At 42.4% G+C, this 17,979-nt stretch overlaps 2 protein-coding genes across 3 annotated transcripts in view; one reads left to right on the plus strand and one right to left on the minus strand.

The window, feature by feature from the left end:
- Positions 1–403: 403 nt before the first annotated feature.
- Positions 404–8,081, plus strand: IL12A (interleukin 12A). Of its 2 annotated transcripts, NM_213993.1 has the most exon segments (8): positions 404–523; positions 526–626; positions 1,239–1,393; positions 5,012–5,125; positions 5,469–5,510; positions 5,586–5,627; positions 5,735–5,878; positions 7,378–8,081. In NM_213993.1, coding segments are annotated over 8 exon segments (768 nt in total). In that variant the 5' UTR covers positions 404–509; the 3' UTR covers positions 7,534–8,081.
- Positions 8,082–12,473: 4,392 nt separating this feature from the next.
- The window catches only part of LOC100514323 (uncharacterized), a 43,293-nt gene continuing 37,787 nt past the window's right edge, over positions 12,474–17,979 (minus strand). Inside the window, 1 exon segment of the mRNA XM_021069727.2 lies at positions 12,474–14,100. Coding sequence (XP_020925386.2) covers positions 14,015–14,100 — 86 coding nt within the window. The 3' untranslated portion in view covers positions 12,474–14,014.

Here is a 17,979-nt window from a genome sequence, read left to right on the forward strand (position 1 = left end):
TTCACCGTTGGGTGCCCGCACCTGGCACAATGTCAGCCTGGCACACGGTGGATCATCTGAATAAATGAGTGATAAAATGAATGATTTGCCCATCTCCATCCAGGACTAAGCAGGAGGTCACAATCAGGACACACCCTGGATATAGATGGAGAGAGGGAGGCACTACTTTGCGCTCCTTCGGGAGGGGGCGCTGCAGGGCGGCAGAGCCGGGCCTCTGTAGCCGGGGGCGGGGGGCGTCCAAGGGTGGCCGGCAAGGGGTCGGGCTTGCCCGGGGACCCTGCGCAGCGACACTGCCAGAATTTCACTTTCGTTTTGGGCTAGGCCGGAGGCGGCGGGGCCGTCCCGGAACGATTGCGGCCGGGCGCCCGGAGTTAATCCGAAAGCGCCGCAAGCCCCGCTGGCCAGACTCCACGTGTCACCGAGAAGCTGATGTAGAGAGAGACACAGAGAAAGAAAGCAAGAGACTGGAGTCCTGGGAAAGTCCTGTCGTGCCTCGGGCAATTATAAAAATGTGTTCCCCTGGGTCGGCCTCCAAACTAGCGCCCTCACCTGCGACGTCCATCCATCTGCGTCCAGCCGCCGACTCGCTGTCACCGCAGCGCCGCTCAGCATGTGCCCGCTGCGCAGTGAGTAACCGGCCAAGAAAGACTCAGCGCTCGGGCGGGAGGGGTGGCGGCCGGGAAAGAGGAGGCAGAAATTTGGGACAGACTACTCAGAGACTTGTGCAGAGGAAAAAGAAAGGGGGAAAGACACTGGGTGCTTACCATGAGCTCCATAGGATGTGGTCTCTTGAATCCTGAAACAGCGCCATGAGCTAAATATTATGCCCACTTCACGGATGAGAAACTGAGGCCGCACGGAATGGTTTTCTGCCCAGGTCCCTGGGCTACAGCTCTAAGAGGACAGTTCTCAGATGGCTTCAAAGCGGGGCTTCGTCACTCCACTGTTTCCAAAATACTGGGTTGTTTCACCACCTGGCCTCAGTTTCCCTCCTCTTGAAATGGAGACTTCTTCTGGGTGAACCCTTGACTGAACTCACAAGGTGGCCAATGATGGAGAGTTGGCTTTCAACCCTAGAATAGAATGCCCCCCTTAAAGAACCCAATTCATCCCTTAGCTGTTGAGAAAGAGTGGAAAAGAGTGGAGGGAGGTTGGTGCCCAGAAGTGGATGGGTGGAATGGCCAGAAGGGATGAAAGGCAGAGGCAGGCCAGCTCATCCTGCCCCCATTCCCCTCCAGACCTCCTCCTTGTGGCCACCCTGGTCCTCCTCAACCACCTGGACCATCTCAGTTTGGGCAGGAGCCTCCCTGCAACCACAGCAGGCCCAGGAATGTTCAAATGCCTCAACCACTCCCAAAATCTGCTGAAGGCCGTCAGCAACACACTTCAGAAGGTAAGATTTTCAATGTCTTTGTTCCCACTTGGCAGCCTCTCTAGTGAAGGGGCAGCTGGAACCCCTGGTCACTTGAAGGAACTGCAGGGAAATTGTGGAAGTTAATCAGGAGCTGTCAAGACAGGAAGATGGAACTTTACAAATGGTGCAACTATTAGCTAAAGAGTCTCAATGAAATTGTGTCTCCAGAGAAAGCAGTAGTGGTAATAAATTATAATGGCATTCATTTTGGCTGTGTCTACACAGAGGAAAGTGGATATTTACAGTGTTCCCTGTAGCCTGCCCACAGACATGGAATTATATCAGGCCCACATGTTTCTCTGACACACTTATCAATCCAGGAAACCATTATTAGGGGCGGCGTCTGTGCTCCAGGGGCTACAAAGACGAATTAGCCTTGCTCCTCACGCTCCTCACCAGCTTCCAGTCTGGTGTCTCGGTCCCGTGTTGGAGCAAGACATTTCAGGGAGCTTGTGTGACAGTGAATGTCCAGGCTTCATTTTCTAGGGAGAGAACTATCTAATTTTATTTACTGCATCAGTCATTTTTTTCAGGTTTTATATTTTAATGCAATTTTTTTTTTCTCTTTTTGAAAGCACTCCGCCATCTATAGCTTTTGCTGCAGCGGCCTAAGATTGATGTTTTAAAAGATGTCATTTTGCCTTTCTGCTCTGCAGTAAATCTTTCTTGAATATTTCTAACTTGTTGCTCTAGGAAGATCTTAAAGTAAGCTCAATAGAGTTCCCTGGTGGCTCAGTGGGTTAAGGATCCAGCATTGTCACCACTGTGGCTCAGGTTGCTGCTGTGACGCGGGTTCAATCCCTAGCCCAGAAACTTCTGCATGTCAGGGGCACAGCCAAAAAAAAAGTAAAAAGTAAGCTCAGTGCCACAGCCCTTCTTAAAGAATTCTTTTCTTCCCCCTTCTAATCTTTCATAATGTGCTGCCACGTGCTCCTTACAGTTCAATCAATCTTAATTAAAAAGGCAGCTCACCAAGTGAAAACTGCAGGAATAAGTGCTTTGATTCCTGAAGAGATGTTCTCTAGGTAAAATTTAGGAGCTCCAATTTAAATAGATGCTGTAAGTGAAAAAGCTGACTCTTCTACACCCAGATGCAGCACCAAAGGTCAAAAGATTGCAGAACTCAGTTCAATTTTTTTTTTAATATGATTCCTGTGTCAAATTTGCCATAACATATCAGTTAGCTACTGCAGAGAAAATATAGGTGAATACATGTGATTACAGGCCAGATCCAGCCCACAGATCTGTAGAATTTGGCTCATGTTGTATATATTTTGATTTTTGAGTTTGATGCCACTTTGAAGAAACAGACCTTTCATATAAGAATCCAAATTTCTAGCTTCTCTTGAAAAGATGTGAAGAACTATAGCAATGGACCCACATTTCCAAATCTAACACTTTTTTTGCTCTATTTATTTATTTTTTTCATTTAATAAGTGTTTATTGACTGTGTACTATGTGCCAGGCACTATTTTATAGATACTTAAAAGTCATCTTTTTTTAACTACACAATAATAGTAATAGAGCAATAATCACAGTTTCATTTTGGAATAAAGGAAAGTAATTATCACAGAAATAAAACTATTGTGTTATTTGGAGATTTTTCCTTATTGAAATATAGTTGTAGATCAAGCTTTTTACAACCTGCTCAGGAGAATGGCTGCCTCGGTCTATTTGAATGCTTTCAGGAACAGTGTATTCATTTTCTATGGCTGCTATAACATATTACCACAAACATATTGGCTGTAAACAACACAAATTTATTATCTCATAGCCTGAAGGTCAGAAATCCAAAATGGGTCTCACTGGGCTAAAATTAAAGTGTCAGCAGAGCTGTATCCCTTTCTGGAGACTCAGGAAGAATCTTTTTCTCCCCGTTTCCAGCTTCTAGAGGCAGCCACATTTCTTGGTGACCACCTTCATCCTCGGAGCCAACAGAGGATGACCCTCATGCTGCATTACTCTGACCTTGACTCCCCTGCCTCCTTCTTCCACTTATAGGGACCCGATGATTACATTGGACCCACCTAGATACTCCAAGATAACCTTTTTTTTTTTTTTTTTTTGTCTTTTTCGGGCCATCCCCTTGGCATATGGAGGTTCCCAGGCTAGGAATACAATTGGAGCTGTAGCCACCGGCCTACACCACAGCCACCATAACACAGGACCCAAGCCACTTCTGCGACCTATACCACAGGTCACGGCAATGCTGGATCCTTAACTGAGCAAGGCCAGGGATCGAACCCACGTCCTCATGGATGCTAGTCAGGTTCGTTAACCACTTGGCCACAATAGGAACTCCTAACCTATCTATTTTAAAATCAGCTGATTAGCAAGCTTAATTTCATCTACAGCCTTAATTCCCCTTTTGCCCTGTAACATAACATATTCTCAGTTCCAGGGGTTGAGAGATGGATATCTTTGAGGGAGGGAGGGAAGCATTATTCTGTCTACTACAGACAGGGGTTTTACTACTTGTTTCTGAACATGTTCCATGCTCTCAAGCCTTGTTTCATGATTCATGGCTCCTGCTTTTCCGTCTTACTGAAATTCCCTCTCCTCTGCCTGTCAACATTCTAATCCTCTTAATGCAGATGTTCCATCACTAGGGAAGTCTTTGTTTCCCTGTCCCTTCTCAGAGCCTTCTGACCCTTCTCAGCCCTTCTTACCTGCTGACTTGTCTCCTGGTCACTGGGGCACTTGCCTGTCTCCACAGCTGAACTTGGAACCCTGGGGGCACAACATTCTTTGTCATGGTCCTTAGAACCTAGCATAGTGTCTGGTACACATCAGGCTTGTTGAATGGATAAAAATGATCTTGATCTTCAAACAAGGAGTTCCCATTGTGGCTCAGTGGGTTAAGAACTAGTACCCATGAGGATGCAGGTTTGATCCCTGGCCTTGCTCAGTGGGTTAAGGATAGCACTTGCCGCAAGCTGCAACATAGGTCACAGACAAGGCTCAGATTCCGCATTGCTGTGGCTGTGGTGTAGACCGACAGCTGCAGCTTGATTCGACCCCTGGCCTGGGAACTTCCATATGCCTGGTGTGTGGCCCTAAAAAGAAAAAAAAAGTCATTGATTTCTTAAGATAAATTTCATAATTATATTCAACAGTGCCTTCTAACATGCTTGTAAGTTGACATCAGTGTGTGTGTAGCACACATTAAATCTCCACTTTAGGTTTGCTCGTTTGTTATATCCATCAAGTGGTGACCTTAACCGTCCCCCTTTAGAAGTTATACTTGAAAAAAAAATTCATAAAACACAGGCACTTTGGCAAAAGGAAAAAACAGCTTTCACCAGAAGCAAGTGTCACAGCATGGAGTAGATGCTGGTTAGCACAGCCTGTTAAAATGATTTATAGTGTTTACATAATGGAAAACATATCATCCAGGAAACATGTCCTAAGCAAAAGGAGAGGAGGGCGGGAGAGAGAGTGTAAATGTCCTGCTTCCCTTTGTCTTGTGAAGACCTTGGATTTCCTACAGGCCAGAGATGGAGGTCAAGGGCAGCCTGCTCTCACTTTGGTGCCAGCCTTATGGGGAACCAGGTGCCTTTTTATATGGTAAACTTGGTTTCTCTTTATGTTTTACAGGCCAAACAAACCCTAGAATTTTACTCCTGCACTTCAGAAGAGATCGATCATGAAGATATCACCAAAGATAAAACCAGCACAGTGGAGGCCTGCTTACCACTTGAACTAGCCACGGTACAGAGGATTTTCCTCCCAAAGCTTGTAATACAGATAAGAGCTGTACATCAGGCCTCTTCTTCCAAAAATATACATGCTCCTGGGGTCCATCATCATGGGATGTTAACAGGTCCCAATGCAGACGTGTGATTTGGAAAAAAAAAAAATCATAAAAATGTGATTTTTCACAACAGTGTGAATATACTTAACACTACTGAACTATAAACTTAAAATTAGTTGAGATGGTAAATTTTATGTGTGCTTTTTTACCACAATAAGAAAATAGATATGTTGGAGGAGAAAAATCAGAAAATTTTATACTAAGAATTAATATCTTTGATGTGATTTTTTTTTTCTCTAGAATGAGAGTTGCCTGGCTGCCAGAGAGACCTCTTTAATAACTGTAAGTCAGAAAACAAAAAGTTTCAGCTCATATTATGAATTCATGTCATTGATGTCTGATTATTTTTTCTTCTAGAATGGAAATTGCCTGACTTCTGGAAAGACCTCTTTTATGACAGTAAGACACAAAACTCTTTTCTCAAATGCAGTGGCAGGGTAAGTGAGGGGGGGTTGTGTGTTTAGCTCATCTCATTGGTCCCTTCCCCATTTTGTCATATTATCCAGACCCTGTGCCTTAGCAGTATCTACGAGGACTTGAAGATGTACCATGTGGAGTTCCAGGCCATGAATGCAAAGCTTCTGATGGATCCTAAGAGGCAGATCTTTCTGGATCAGAACATGCTGACAGCTATTACTGAGCTGATGCAGGTAAGGCCTTCTTGATGCCGAGACAGCCAGCCAGGGTCCCCGAGGAAGGGGCATACAATCAGCCCTTTCTGAACTGGGGGAGGCCTGAAATTCCCCCTTCTAAAGCCAGCTTCATTTGGAGGAGACAGCCTTGAGAGCACCCTGTAGAGAGGGAGCAACATGAGCAGGTCACATCACAGAAAACAGCCTTCCCCTATTTGACCAAGAAGTGTGCTCCAGGCCCTCGGCAAAGGTGTGCATATATTTCCTTATGCCTTTCCCCACAGCAACCACATGGGGTCTGTGCAAAGGAGGAAACCCACATTTAGATTTAGAGGGTTAGCACTTGTCCGAAGTCACAGAGCTTATAAGTGGCAGAGGCAGGATTTAAACCCCCATCAAAGGGATTCCACTGCATTCATCTTCTCACTCACCTCTAAAGCCTCTGGGATGTGTGTGTGAAGGGCTGGCATGCATAACTGCAGATACTGCTAGAGAAGACAAAGGGCTGGTGCCTGGGTATGACCCATTCTGAACCAAAATATGAATGCAATGAAAGAACGACCTGTCACCTGGGGACATCCACAGTGTTACTCATAGACAGGAACTGGCTTCATAATTTTCTGAACCACCATAGCACATGATACTATTATAAAACATAGAAATACTCACTTAAGAAAGAGTAGGCTGAGTGCCATGATGATCAGGGCATGGGATAAAAATATGGTGTCATAAAAGAAATTTATTTGTATTGCATTCTTTCTTTTTTATGCCATTATTACTTGTTTGAAAGGCAATGAAAATCGTGTAAATATCAAAAAATGTTACCATCTAGAGAGCTGTACATGGTATTTCATTTTCAGGACCAAGAGTGGAATCAGTTCTACCAGTGATCAGACAACTATGTCCAGGGCATGTCCCCCCTCTGCGCCTCAGTTACCTCCTCTGTAAAATGGGATGATTTTCTTTTAGACTTGTGAGGCAGTACAAGCAGAAGTACTGTTCATTGCGCAAATATAAAGGTCTTACATTGTGTTATCAAATTAAAGGGTTCAAACTGGGAGACCCATTGCCAGCTTTATTTATCTCACACGAATGGGTGGTTTTAGTCAATAGGTCTGATACTGACGGAGAGTTTCCGATCAATAGCAATCCATCACCTCCCTGTTCTAAAAAGGGCACTGCTTCTTAATGTAACATATAAAAATTAATTAGATCCCACAGCAGATGTCATCTTACCAGAAATGTTCCTATCTAAAATGCAACTCCCACTGCTGATTTTCTAAATAGCTTTCAGGGGCTTTTCAGAGCTCACTGAAGATCCATGTGCTTGGATAATAAGTCTCCTCTCAGGTTCTGCCTGGCCATCTGGCTGGAAGTAGCTTTGCATCAGGTGTAGGAGATGGAATGAGTGGGTTGTAGGCTCTGAGACATGCATTGGCTTCACTCGTTTTTACAGATGAACGTTTTAATTTTGGAATATCAGCCATGTCAAGCTCAACCAATATATATTCCCCTAGGCTCTGAATTTCAACAGTGAGACTGTGCCACAGAAGCCCTCCCTGGAAGAACTGGATTTTTATAAGACTAAAATCAAGCTCTGCATACTTCTTCATGCCTTCAGAATTCGTGCGGTGACCATCGACAGAATGATGAGCTATCTGAATTCTTCCTAAAAAGCTGAAGTCTCTCCTAACCTTAAAGTCATTTTTATAAAAATTGGAACCAAAGAAATGTTAATAGGGTATGGGTTAGGAACTGGGGCGGGGGTGGCTTGACTGGTCCTATCTAAGCTGGTATAGGAATTCCCATGCTTGTTTACGTTAGTCATCACCCCAAATTTGAAAGATGTGAGGCTCCCATCCACACAATTGATACTCTGATCAAGTGTATTTCACAGTGGATAAGTTATACTACGGATAAGTTATTTTTTTAAGTTTTCATGAGCAAACTGCTAAGGAGGGAAAATGTCCTCACAGAACATGTTGGGTTTTTTTTTCCCTTTAATAGAAGAGCAAGAATTTATAAGCTATTTCAGTACCAAAGTGTTTGTAGAAACAAACACTTGAGCCTAATTTATTTTTTAAGTATTTATTTATATAATTTTGTACTCATGAAAGCATATGAACTAACTTATATTTATTTATGTTATATTTATTAAAATATTTATTCCCAAGTGGATTTGAAATATACCTTGTTATTCTAAAAATAAAATGACTGAATTAAAGTAATGCTCATATTTTTCTAATGTGACTGAAATACTCTGAGTGTTAAAATACATATCGTGGGAAAACTGAAAACTGATGAAATTTGAACAAAACCACCTTGGAAAAAAAGCCACAATATTCTTACTCATTTTCTAGGTCCTTTAATCTCATATTTTAAAGAGAGCCACAAGACTAGATCTGCATTAATACTGAAACTGTTGAATGACTTAGTTTTTGAGAATATATTCTGTGATTTTTGTTTAACATCTGAATCTAAAAGTAAAATACATAAAAATGTTTTTCCCTATTAACCACAGCCCCATAACATACTGGGCATTAGACAGATACATAATAACATCCTCCAACTGGGAAAAACATCGTTAAAAGGGCTTCTAGTTTCATTATTCTAATTTTTGTGACCCTTTAAGCTCTCAAGGGGAAGTTGTTTCTAAATTACAACAAGAAAAACCTCTCCATTTGCTTTAAATTATATAGAACTTCTGCCTGCACCACATGGATAATTGCCTTGCTTTGACTTAAGAGATGTGCTCTTAATGACCCAAATATTAAATTTCATCTTTTTAATTCTTTAAACCATGTAAGTTTTAAAAGACTCACCTGACAGAATACCATGTAATTTTAGTTCTCTGATAATTACATTCCTCCTTAATAGGAAAAGGCCATAAGAAACCAACTATTTATTTAGAGTGTGTCCTTCCCTGACACCCCACCCCCACCTTCACATGTATCCTCCTCCAGATCTCAATTCTTATCCCTGGGAACAGTAAGGGGAGTGTGTATGGCAACCCCTGGTCATTGTCTGTGTGGAAATGGCCTCGTTTTTCAGTCTCACCCTCTGTGATGTACAATTGGATAGAAATCATCAGTAGCTAGATGCCGTCCATAACTCTTCCTTTAGGGGTTCTGCCCCAAGCTTGGATTACTGGCAAGTTATCCAACAGACAGGAATTTCTTGCCTTTAAGCATCGGGTTTGGAGTCAGCATCTTTGACTGCAGCCGGAAGAGCACAGGGCTGGTGCTGTTGAGTTGCTGCCACCCCGTCATGGGACAGTGACTTGCCTGCAGTCTGGCTGGCTGGCCACCTGTATCCAGACACAAGAGGAGGCAAGCCGGTCGACTGCACTTCGGCTGGTCTTTGTATATACAAAGGGACACAGGGGTCACTTTGGTTCTAGAAATGGCCATGGCATATACTTAAAAACCATGATTGCCCCAAGAAACATCATCACAACCAATTCTATTCATTACCCGGTTGGTTTTCTATTTTCCTCTTTTAAGCCTGGGTCTGCCGTTTACAACTTGTATGATATAACCACATTTTGCCCTCTCCCTACCTGGTTCCTCTTCTAAGAAGAGAAGATAATTCTAGAAGCTACCTATGGGATCAGAACAAGGATTAAATGGAGCAATTCTTGCAAAAGCTCTAGCATCGCACCTGGCATATAATATATACAACAATAAACATGGGCAATTTTTGAAAATAACTATTAGCCTTTGGGTTTGGTGACTCAGCCAAATTGGTTAAACCCTCTTTGCTACTATTTTCTTAACTGTGAAATTCAGAAAATTGTAGCCCCCATTTCATAATGTTGTGAGGATTAAATGTCACAGTACAGGGAGTTCCCATTGTGGCTCAGTGGTAAAGAACCCAACTAGTATCCATGAGGATGCAGGCGCGATCCCTGGCCTTGCTTAGTGGGTTAAGGACATGATGTTGTCAGGAGCTGAGGTGTAGGCTGGCAGCTGCACCTCCCAATTCGACCCCTAGCCCAGGAACTTTAAGTGCCTCCCTAAAAAGCATAGTGCTGACATCTAGTCAGTGCCTGACATCAATTTTTTACAAATGGTTAGATGTGTAAGGACCCCCAGAGATGCCTTGTCTCTCCAGGGCACCAGCTATCATGAGTGTTCAGCAGAGGAGGCTGTGTGGTGCAACAATCAGGTCAAAGAGCAGGGTTCTGCCTTTCCAGAAGAGAGGGTGGGAGCAGAGTAACTTAGGAAGACTGAAATTGCCCCAGCCCTAGTCTATTAGATATTTGATAACAAATTACTTTTAAAAAAGAAATAAATAGTAGAAGTGGTTTTTAGATCTAAGAACGACTGAATCAGAGAATCAACAGAGTTCCTGTCATGGCTCAGTGGTAACGAACCAACTAGTATCCATAAGGATGTGGGTTGGATCCCAGGCCCAGCTTAGTGAGTTAAGGATCCAGTGTTGCTGTGAGCTGTGGTGTAGGCTGCAGATTCGGTTCAGATCCCATGTTGCTGGGGCTGTAGCATAGGCTGGCAGCTATAGCTCTAATTCGACCCCTAGCCTGGGACTTTCCATATGCCACATGTGCAGCCCTATGTAGCAGATTAGATAGATAGATAGATAGATAGATAGATAGATAGATAGATAGATAGATAGATGAAGCAGCTAAAAACAGAAGCCCCACTTTTGGGGAATGAGTCAGTTCTGGGGAGCAGTCTAACCAGATAGCCATAGATGAATATGGGACAACTCAACAGATGCAAAGGGCCTAGACCCCAAAGGAGGGAAGAAAACATGAGAACAAAGAGGGAAGAAAACCAGCTTTGTCTGAGGCTGGCATGGGCAGATACCTGGAATCCCCCTGGCCATGTCACCCTGGGCCACACAGTTGTTGTCCTTGGTTGAGGACCAAACATTAGTTCTAGCTAGCATAATTTTGCCTTTCTAATTTAAGGCAAAGTGCATTACAATATTGCCATGGGCTGAACTTTTGTGTTCCCCTAAAATCCCTATGTTGAAGCTCCAATCCCCAATGTGACAGTGTTAGGAGATGGGGGCCTTCAGGAGGCCAGGCCACAAGCACGGAGATGGATCAGGAGAGGTCTCTCCCCAAGCCCCATGTGAGGACACAGTGACAAGGTGGCCTGCTGCAAAGCAGGGAGAGCTCTCACCAGACACCAAATCCGCTGGCACTGTGATCTTGGACTTCCCAACTTGCAGAACTGTGAAATCCACGTGTTGCTTAAGCCACCCAGCTTGAGGTATTTTGTTGTAGCTGTGTGAGCTGACTGAGAAAACTACTTTAAATAAGGGGGAAAAAAAAACCATGACATTTTTCAAAAACTGAATTGTATCAACTTTTCAGTTGAAGTGTATTTGGTTAGAACAAGTCAAAAGCTTTAATTATATGTATGTATCTTTGAGAAGGATATTAAAATGGAGTGTAAATTACATCAATATAACATCAGAGATGATACACTTATGTAACTTTTTTTTTTTTTAATGGCTACACCCACGGCATAGAGAAGTCCTGGGCCAGGGGTAGAAACTGAGCCATAGCTGTTACAGCTATAATAATCTCTGCCACAGCTGCAACACGCTTAACCCACTGCACTGGGCCAGGGACTGAACCCATGCTTCCACGCCACTGCAGTCGGATTCTTAACCCACTATACCACAGCGGGAACTCTCATGTAAACTTTTTTAGAAGGAACAGGAGCTAATGTTTACACTGTGCTTACCAGGTAACAGGCAAATTTCTACAAATATTTACCACAGATGCACAGAATCCTCCCAAAAAAACGTATGAGGAGGGACTTTTATCTTCCCCTTTTTATCAATGAGGAAACTGAAATAAGAGAGCATATAAGCTTACACGGTAAGTAGCAGATGCTTTGATTTGAACCCAGATGGCCCGGGTCTGGCCTGTGCATGCAACCACGGTACCTGTTTGCCTCCTGTATTAATAAGGTCACCGTGAGTCATCATAACCATGCAAACAGGAAGTTATGTGTCTTCTCTCTTCCTCACTACACTATGAGAGCCTCAATATAGGAAATACCATGTTACTCATGGATTTGTGTTCTCAAGCCCTAGCACTCAAAAATGGTGGAGAGAAAAAGGCAAATCTTCATGTACTTCCAACAACAGTGACAGGTGGGGCCAACTGCTGAAAATCACCGTTCTCAAGAGAACACACTTAGATATCAGCAAATACGGGGGCCTCTTTAGAAAATGGAGTGAAAACACACTTCCACATGACAAAGCAGGGGAGAAAGCCTGTCCCCTAAAGCCATCTAAAAAAATAACCACATGTGTCCCAAATGTGCAGAAAAATCCTGTTATGGAGAGATACAGGTAAGGGAGTAATATGAACCTGCCTGGTTTTAAATAAAAACATACCTTCCCATCTCTAGAGGGAGAAAACTCTAAATCATTCCTGCAAGTTCTCCAGAATCTGTGCAAATTCCTGGGTGAGTTTACCCTGGTTTATACTTACTCAGCCTCAGTCTAAGAACCAGGGCTGGGAACAAAACTAACGAAGGCCCAAACAGCCAAGGCAGGAGCAACCGAGCACTGTGATGCTTTAAAAAGTTATTTGTAAGTAAATAATAAGACAATGAAGGCACATTAGAACTGTACAAATGCAGATTTATTATTCTTCCCTTTATCAATGGTAGGAAAAAGGTTGAAAATTGTTAGGAAACCAGCTTATCTACAAAGCATCTCTGAAATTATGCTTCTCTTTGGAAAACAACTTACAAAAAATAATAAACATTAAAAAAAATTCAAATCCCTTTGAGTATTTTACATTTCTGAATGCTAAAACTTCATGTGCTTCCTAAAATACAGAACAATTAAAAAAAAAAAAAACTCATAAAGTGACACTGATTTGAATTCCACAGGATCCCTGACAATTAGAAATATGTTCTTCCCTATGAAGTGAATTCGTTCTTCACAGGCAAAGCTACAGGTAAAGTGTATTTCTCTGATGAATTCATTGAGATTGAATTTACTCTCCAGCTAATATCTACAGGATAAGAATGGTAATTTATAGTTTCTTCAAATAAGTTAACAAAGCATACCCAAAATGTTAATCATTACATGCATGATTCTGGGAGAATGACAGTATTTATACAGACGGAAAAAAAAAAAAAAATCACCCATTAACAAGAGCCAATGTGGCCCATTATTCCCTGGGGCAAGTCCTCTTCAAGAAGAGATGAGTTTTCCCTTGGTCTGTCTAAGGCTATTTCTGACCCCATTCCCCCACCCCCATCCCCACAAAAGTTAATGATCCAGGGGTCAAAATCAAGAAATGCAGTGTTTAGCGTTTCCTTGTGGCTCAGGGGGTTAAGGATCCAGCGTTGTTACTGCTGCAGCTCTGGTTACAGCTGTGATGCAGGTTCAATCCTTGGCCCGGGAACTTCTGCAGGTCTCAGGTGAAGCCAAAAAAAGAAAAAGAAAAAGAAATTCAGTGTTTGGCCTGGTGACCTTGGAAGGTAGATGAAACCTATATGGACTCTGACAATGGATCCAGCTGAACATCTCCAGTGAGGTGAGAGGATCACTCTCAGCGTTTGCACCAACACTGCTGGAGAGAGGTTGACATTGCTTCCTAATCACCCTAGAAGCAGGTGACATGATTGGCTTAATGGTTTAACAGACCACTAGACAGACCGGTTAGTAATGTGAGCTATGGAAATCACACCCACAAAAAAAGACATACTGCACCCAGCGGCAGGTCGGTCTGCATCGAGGGAGCTAAAGGAACAGGAACCTCTCTTCATTATTAATGTTATGATGAAAAAAGCTTAAACGAAATTGGTGCAATTTAAGTACGCGACCACGTAATTGCTAAAAATGTTTCAAACCCTTGATATGAATTTCATAGTTCACAGACTCCAAAAGGAAAATTAGCACATTTCTCACCTGACTGAGTTGAGTCATTTTAAGCACCTTTGGAAGAATATTTGTTTGGGTGGGGAAGCCGGGTGGGATGATGTGAGCAGGGGGTAAAAAAAAAAAATCTTGATGGTACAGAGGCTTTTTTCTTCCTCAAGGTTTCCGAATATTTCACAGTCCCCTTGCCCCTGAATAATGCGAGCTGCGGGTGGGCCTGTGAGAGGAGCCAATTCCACAGGCTGTGCGGCACCCCCGTCCTGGAGGCTACACTCAATTACCACAGAGAGGGTCTTCACAGAAGACAGTTCCTGAGGCTTCCTCTTCCAGTTCAACTTCTAAACTTTCCTGTAAGAAACCTAACAAATCAGAGAAACAAATTCAGGGATTCATTGTTGAGGGGAAAGGGCGCACGTTTCACAGAAAGTCACTTGTCCATTTCAAAATGCAACTCATGGAAGTGGCTGGGTTTTCTTTTTCCTGAGCCAAAGATAAACCAGTGCCATTTTAAAAAGCTGTTGTTACAAGATACCAAAACGTCCTGATAAAAATACAAAATTCAGCCAATTAACCAGATATTTTGGCTACAGGCGGGTATAAAACACTGGTAAATTTTTGGCTTTTTATTCGTTTGTTTTCAATTCACAGAAAAATTATTTTCCTATCTAATGAGAGGATTGGACTAATAAAGCTTTTATGATCCCTTTCACTGCTAAAAAAAAAAAATGTCACAAATCCTTTTAAAGCTTTACGTATCAGCAAATCAAGTTGTCTAGTGAGGTCAGGAGCAGATGAAAACAAAACAAAAAAGTAACAGGACTTGTGAGAGAGATTTCCAAGCCTTCCTGTGATGAAGTGGCTGCAGTTATTTCCTTATCACAGCACAGGGGCCATTGTTGTCAACTAGCAGAAGTGCCTATATGCAAATAAGAAGATTTCCACATGTGGACCTCAGTGATTTACATAATTTCAACATATCCAAGAAAAAAATGAAAATTTTGACATTGAAACTGGCTATTCTATTTGCTTGCAGCTTCTGCATACAAACTCTGGCAGAAGAGTTCAGAAAGCTTGCCCACCATCTCTGACAGCATCCTGAGAAGTCACCACAGGCTTTTATTTTTTCCTATCACATTTTGAGGCACTGATACACTTTTGCACTTTTTTTTTCCTGTTTTTTTTTTTTTGCCGCACTCCAACATCCAAAAGTTCCCAGGCCAGGGATCAAATCTGAGCCACAGCTGTGACCTGCGCATCAGCTACGGTGGCAACGCTGAATCTGTAACCCACTGTGCCAGGCAGGGGATCAAACCTGTGCCACCACAGAGACAACACTGGATCCTTAACCCACCGAGTCACAGTAGGAACTCTGAATTTTGCATTCTTTTTTTTTTTTTCACTGTACAGCATGGGGACCAAGTTATATACATACATGTACACATACTATTTCCTCCCATTGTTGTGTTGTGATGTAAATATCTAGACATAGTTCTCAATGCTATACAGCAGGATCTCATTGTAAATCCATTCCAAAAGCAATAGTTTGCATCTGTTAACCCCAAGCTCCAGGTCCCTCCCACTCCCTCCCTCTCCCCCCAGGCATCCACAAGTCTATTCTCCAAGTCTATGATTTTCTTTTCTGTGAAAAGGTTCATTTGTGCTATATATCAGATTCCAGTTATAAGTGATATCAATGGTATTTGTCTTTCTCTTTTTGACTTACTTCACTCAGGATGAGAGTCTCTAGTTCCATCCATGTTGCTGCAAATGGCATCATGTCATTCTTTTTTTATGGTTGAGTAGTATTCCATTGTGTATATATACCACATCCTCCTAATCCAATCGTCTGTCGATGGACATTTGGGTTGTTTCCATGTCTTAGCTATTGTGAATAGTGCTGCAATGAACATGCGGGTGCATGTGTCTTTTGCAAGGAAAGTTTTGTCCGGATATATGCCCAAGAGTGGGACTGCTGGGTCATATGGTAGTTCTATGTATAGATTTCTAAGGTACCTCCATACTGTTCTCCATAGAGATTGTAGCAGCTTACATTCCCACCAACAGTGCAAGAGGGTTCCCTTTTCTCCACACACACCCCAGCACTTGTAATTTGTGGACTTATTAATGATGGCCATTCTTACTGGTGTGAGGTGGTATCTCATTGTAGTTTTGATTTGCATTTCTCTAACAATCAGGGATGTTGAGCATTTTTTCATGTGCTTGTTGGCCATCTGTATATCTTCCTTGGAGAACGGTCTATTTGCATTCTTTAAGGAATAAAAAGTCCAAATAGAATTCCAAATAAAAACCTCTCTCTGATTTGCCTAGGCCTCTGAGAAGTAACACTACATTTGTTAATCATGGTAACAATATATAATAATCAAAGTTGTGAATTGGTTTGACCTCGAGTATAACATTGTGCTAAGTCAAGCCACAAAAAAAGAAGTGCTTAAAAACAAAGGAAGGAACCCTGTGGTTTTCTGGATTGAGACCAGAAGCAATTCCCTTTAGCTTCTCTTGGGCTCTGCTACTTCCCTTCTTTGCTGCTGGAGGTTCACTAGTGCCACCCAGTGGCCTCCCTGAGCACTGCTTCAGCACCACAGAGGGTCTAGAAGGCTCAATGTTTAGGTCTCCAGTAAGGACACGATCTACCCCTTCTGGAGCCTCACTATCTACCTAAAACTTTACATGCATAGCTCTTTTCATTCTTACAACAGACCCAGGATATTGGGGACTTGTCATCCATTAGACAGACAGGAACACAGAGGCCTAAAGTTAGGTAAATAATTTGTTTAGTCATAGATATGTGTACAACATAGGGAATATAGCCAATATTTTATAACTATAAATGGAGTATATAACTGTAAAAATTGTGATTCAGTATGCTGTATTGTACATCTGTAACTTACATAATATTGTACATCAACTATACTTCAATTAAAAAAAAAAAAAAACTTACAGGGGCTTCATCTCCAAAATATACAAACAACTCAACAACAACAAAAACAACCAAGTTGAAAAGTGGGCAGAAGACCTAAACAGACATTTCTCCAAAGAAATATGGATAGCCAGTAGGCACATAAAAAGATGCTCAACATCACTAATTTTTTTTTTTTTTTTTCATTTTTGGCCACCCCATGGCACATGGACCTCCCAGGCCAGGGATCAGATCCAAGCCACAGTAGCCACCTAAGCCACAGCTGCACATAATCCACTGTGTGGGGCCAGGGATCGAACCCGCATCCCAGTGCTCCCAAGATTCTGTCAATCCCACTGCGCCATAGCAGGAGCTCCTCAACACCACTAATTATTAGAGGAATGCAAATCAAAACTACAATGAGGTACCACCTCACACCGGTCAGAATGGCCATTGCCAGTAAGTCTACAAATAATAAATGCTGGAGAGGGTGTGGAAAACCTCCTTCACTGTTGGTGGCAATGTAAATTTGTACAACTACTATGGAAAACAGTATGGAGGCTCCTCAGAAAACTAAATATAGAGCTACCATATGATCCCACAATCCCACTCCTGGGCATATATCCAGACAAAATTTCCATTCAAAAAGATGCATGCACCCCTAGGTTCTTAGCAGCACTATTCACAATAACTAAGACATGAAAGCAACCTAAATGTCCATCAACAAAGGAATGGATTAAGATATGGTATGTGTATATATATAAATACACACACCACACAATGGAACATAGATGGGTCTAGAGATTCTCATACTAAGTGAAGTAAGTCAGAAAGAGAAAGACAAAGACAAAAAAGGGGGGAGTTCCCGTTGTGGCTCAGCGGTAATGAACCTGACTAGCAACCATGAGGACTCGAGTTTGATCCCAGGCCTTGCTCAGTGGGTTAAGGATCTGGCATTGCCATGAGCTATGGTGTAGGTCCCAAACACAGCTCAATGTAGACGTTGCTGTGGCTGTGGCGTAGACTGGCAGTTATAGCTCTGATTCAACCCCTAGACAGAGAACTTCCATATGCCACACGTGTGGCCCTAAAAAGACAAAAAAAAAAAAAAAAAAAAAAAAAAGAAAGGAAAAAAAAGAAAAGAAAGAAAGAGGGATACCATATAATATCACTTATATGTAGAATCTAAAATATGGCACAAATGAACCTATCTACAAAACAGACAAACTCACAGACATGGAGAACAGACTTGTGGTTGCCAAGGGGGTGGAAGGAGGAAGTAGGATGCACTGGGGGCTTGGGGTGAGTATATGTAAACTAT

This window comes from Sus scrofa, chromosome 13, assembly GCF_054392235.1.
Source record: "Sus scrofa isolate SSC_HxYL_T2T_F1_AM1 chromosome 13, Sscrofa_HxYL_maternal_Yorkshire_Landrace_v2.0, whole genome shotgun sequence".
Lineage (NCBI taxonomy): Eukaryota > Metazoa > Chordata > Mammalia > Artiodactyla > Suidae > Sus > Sus scrofa.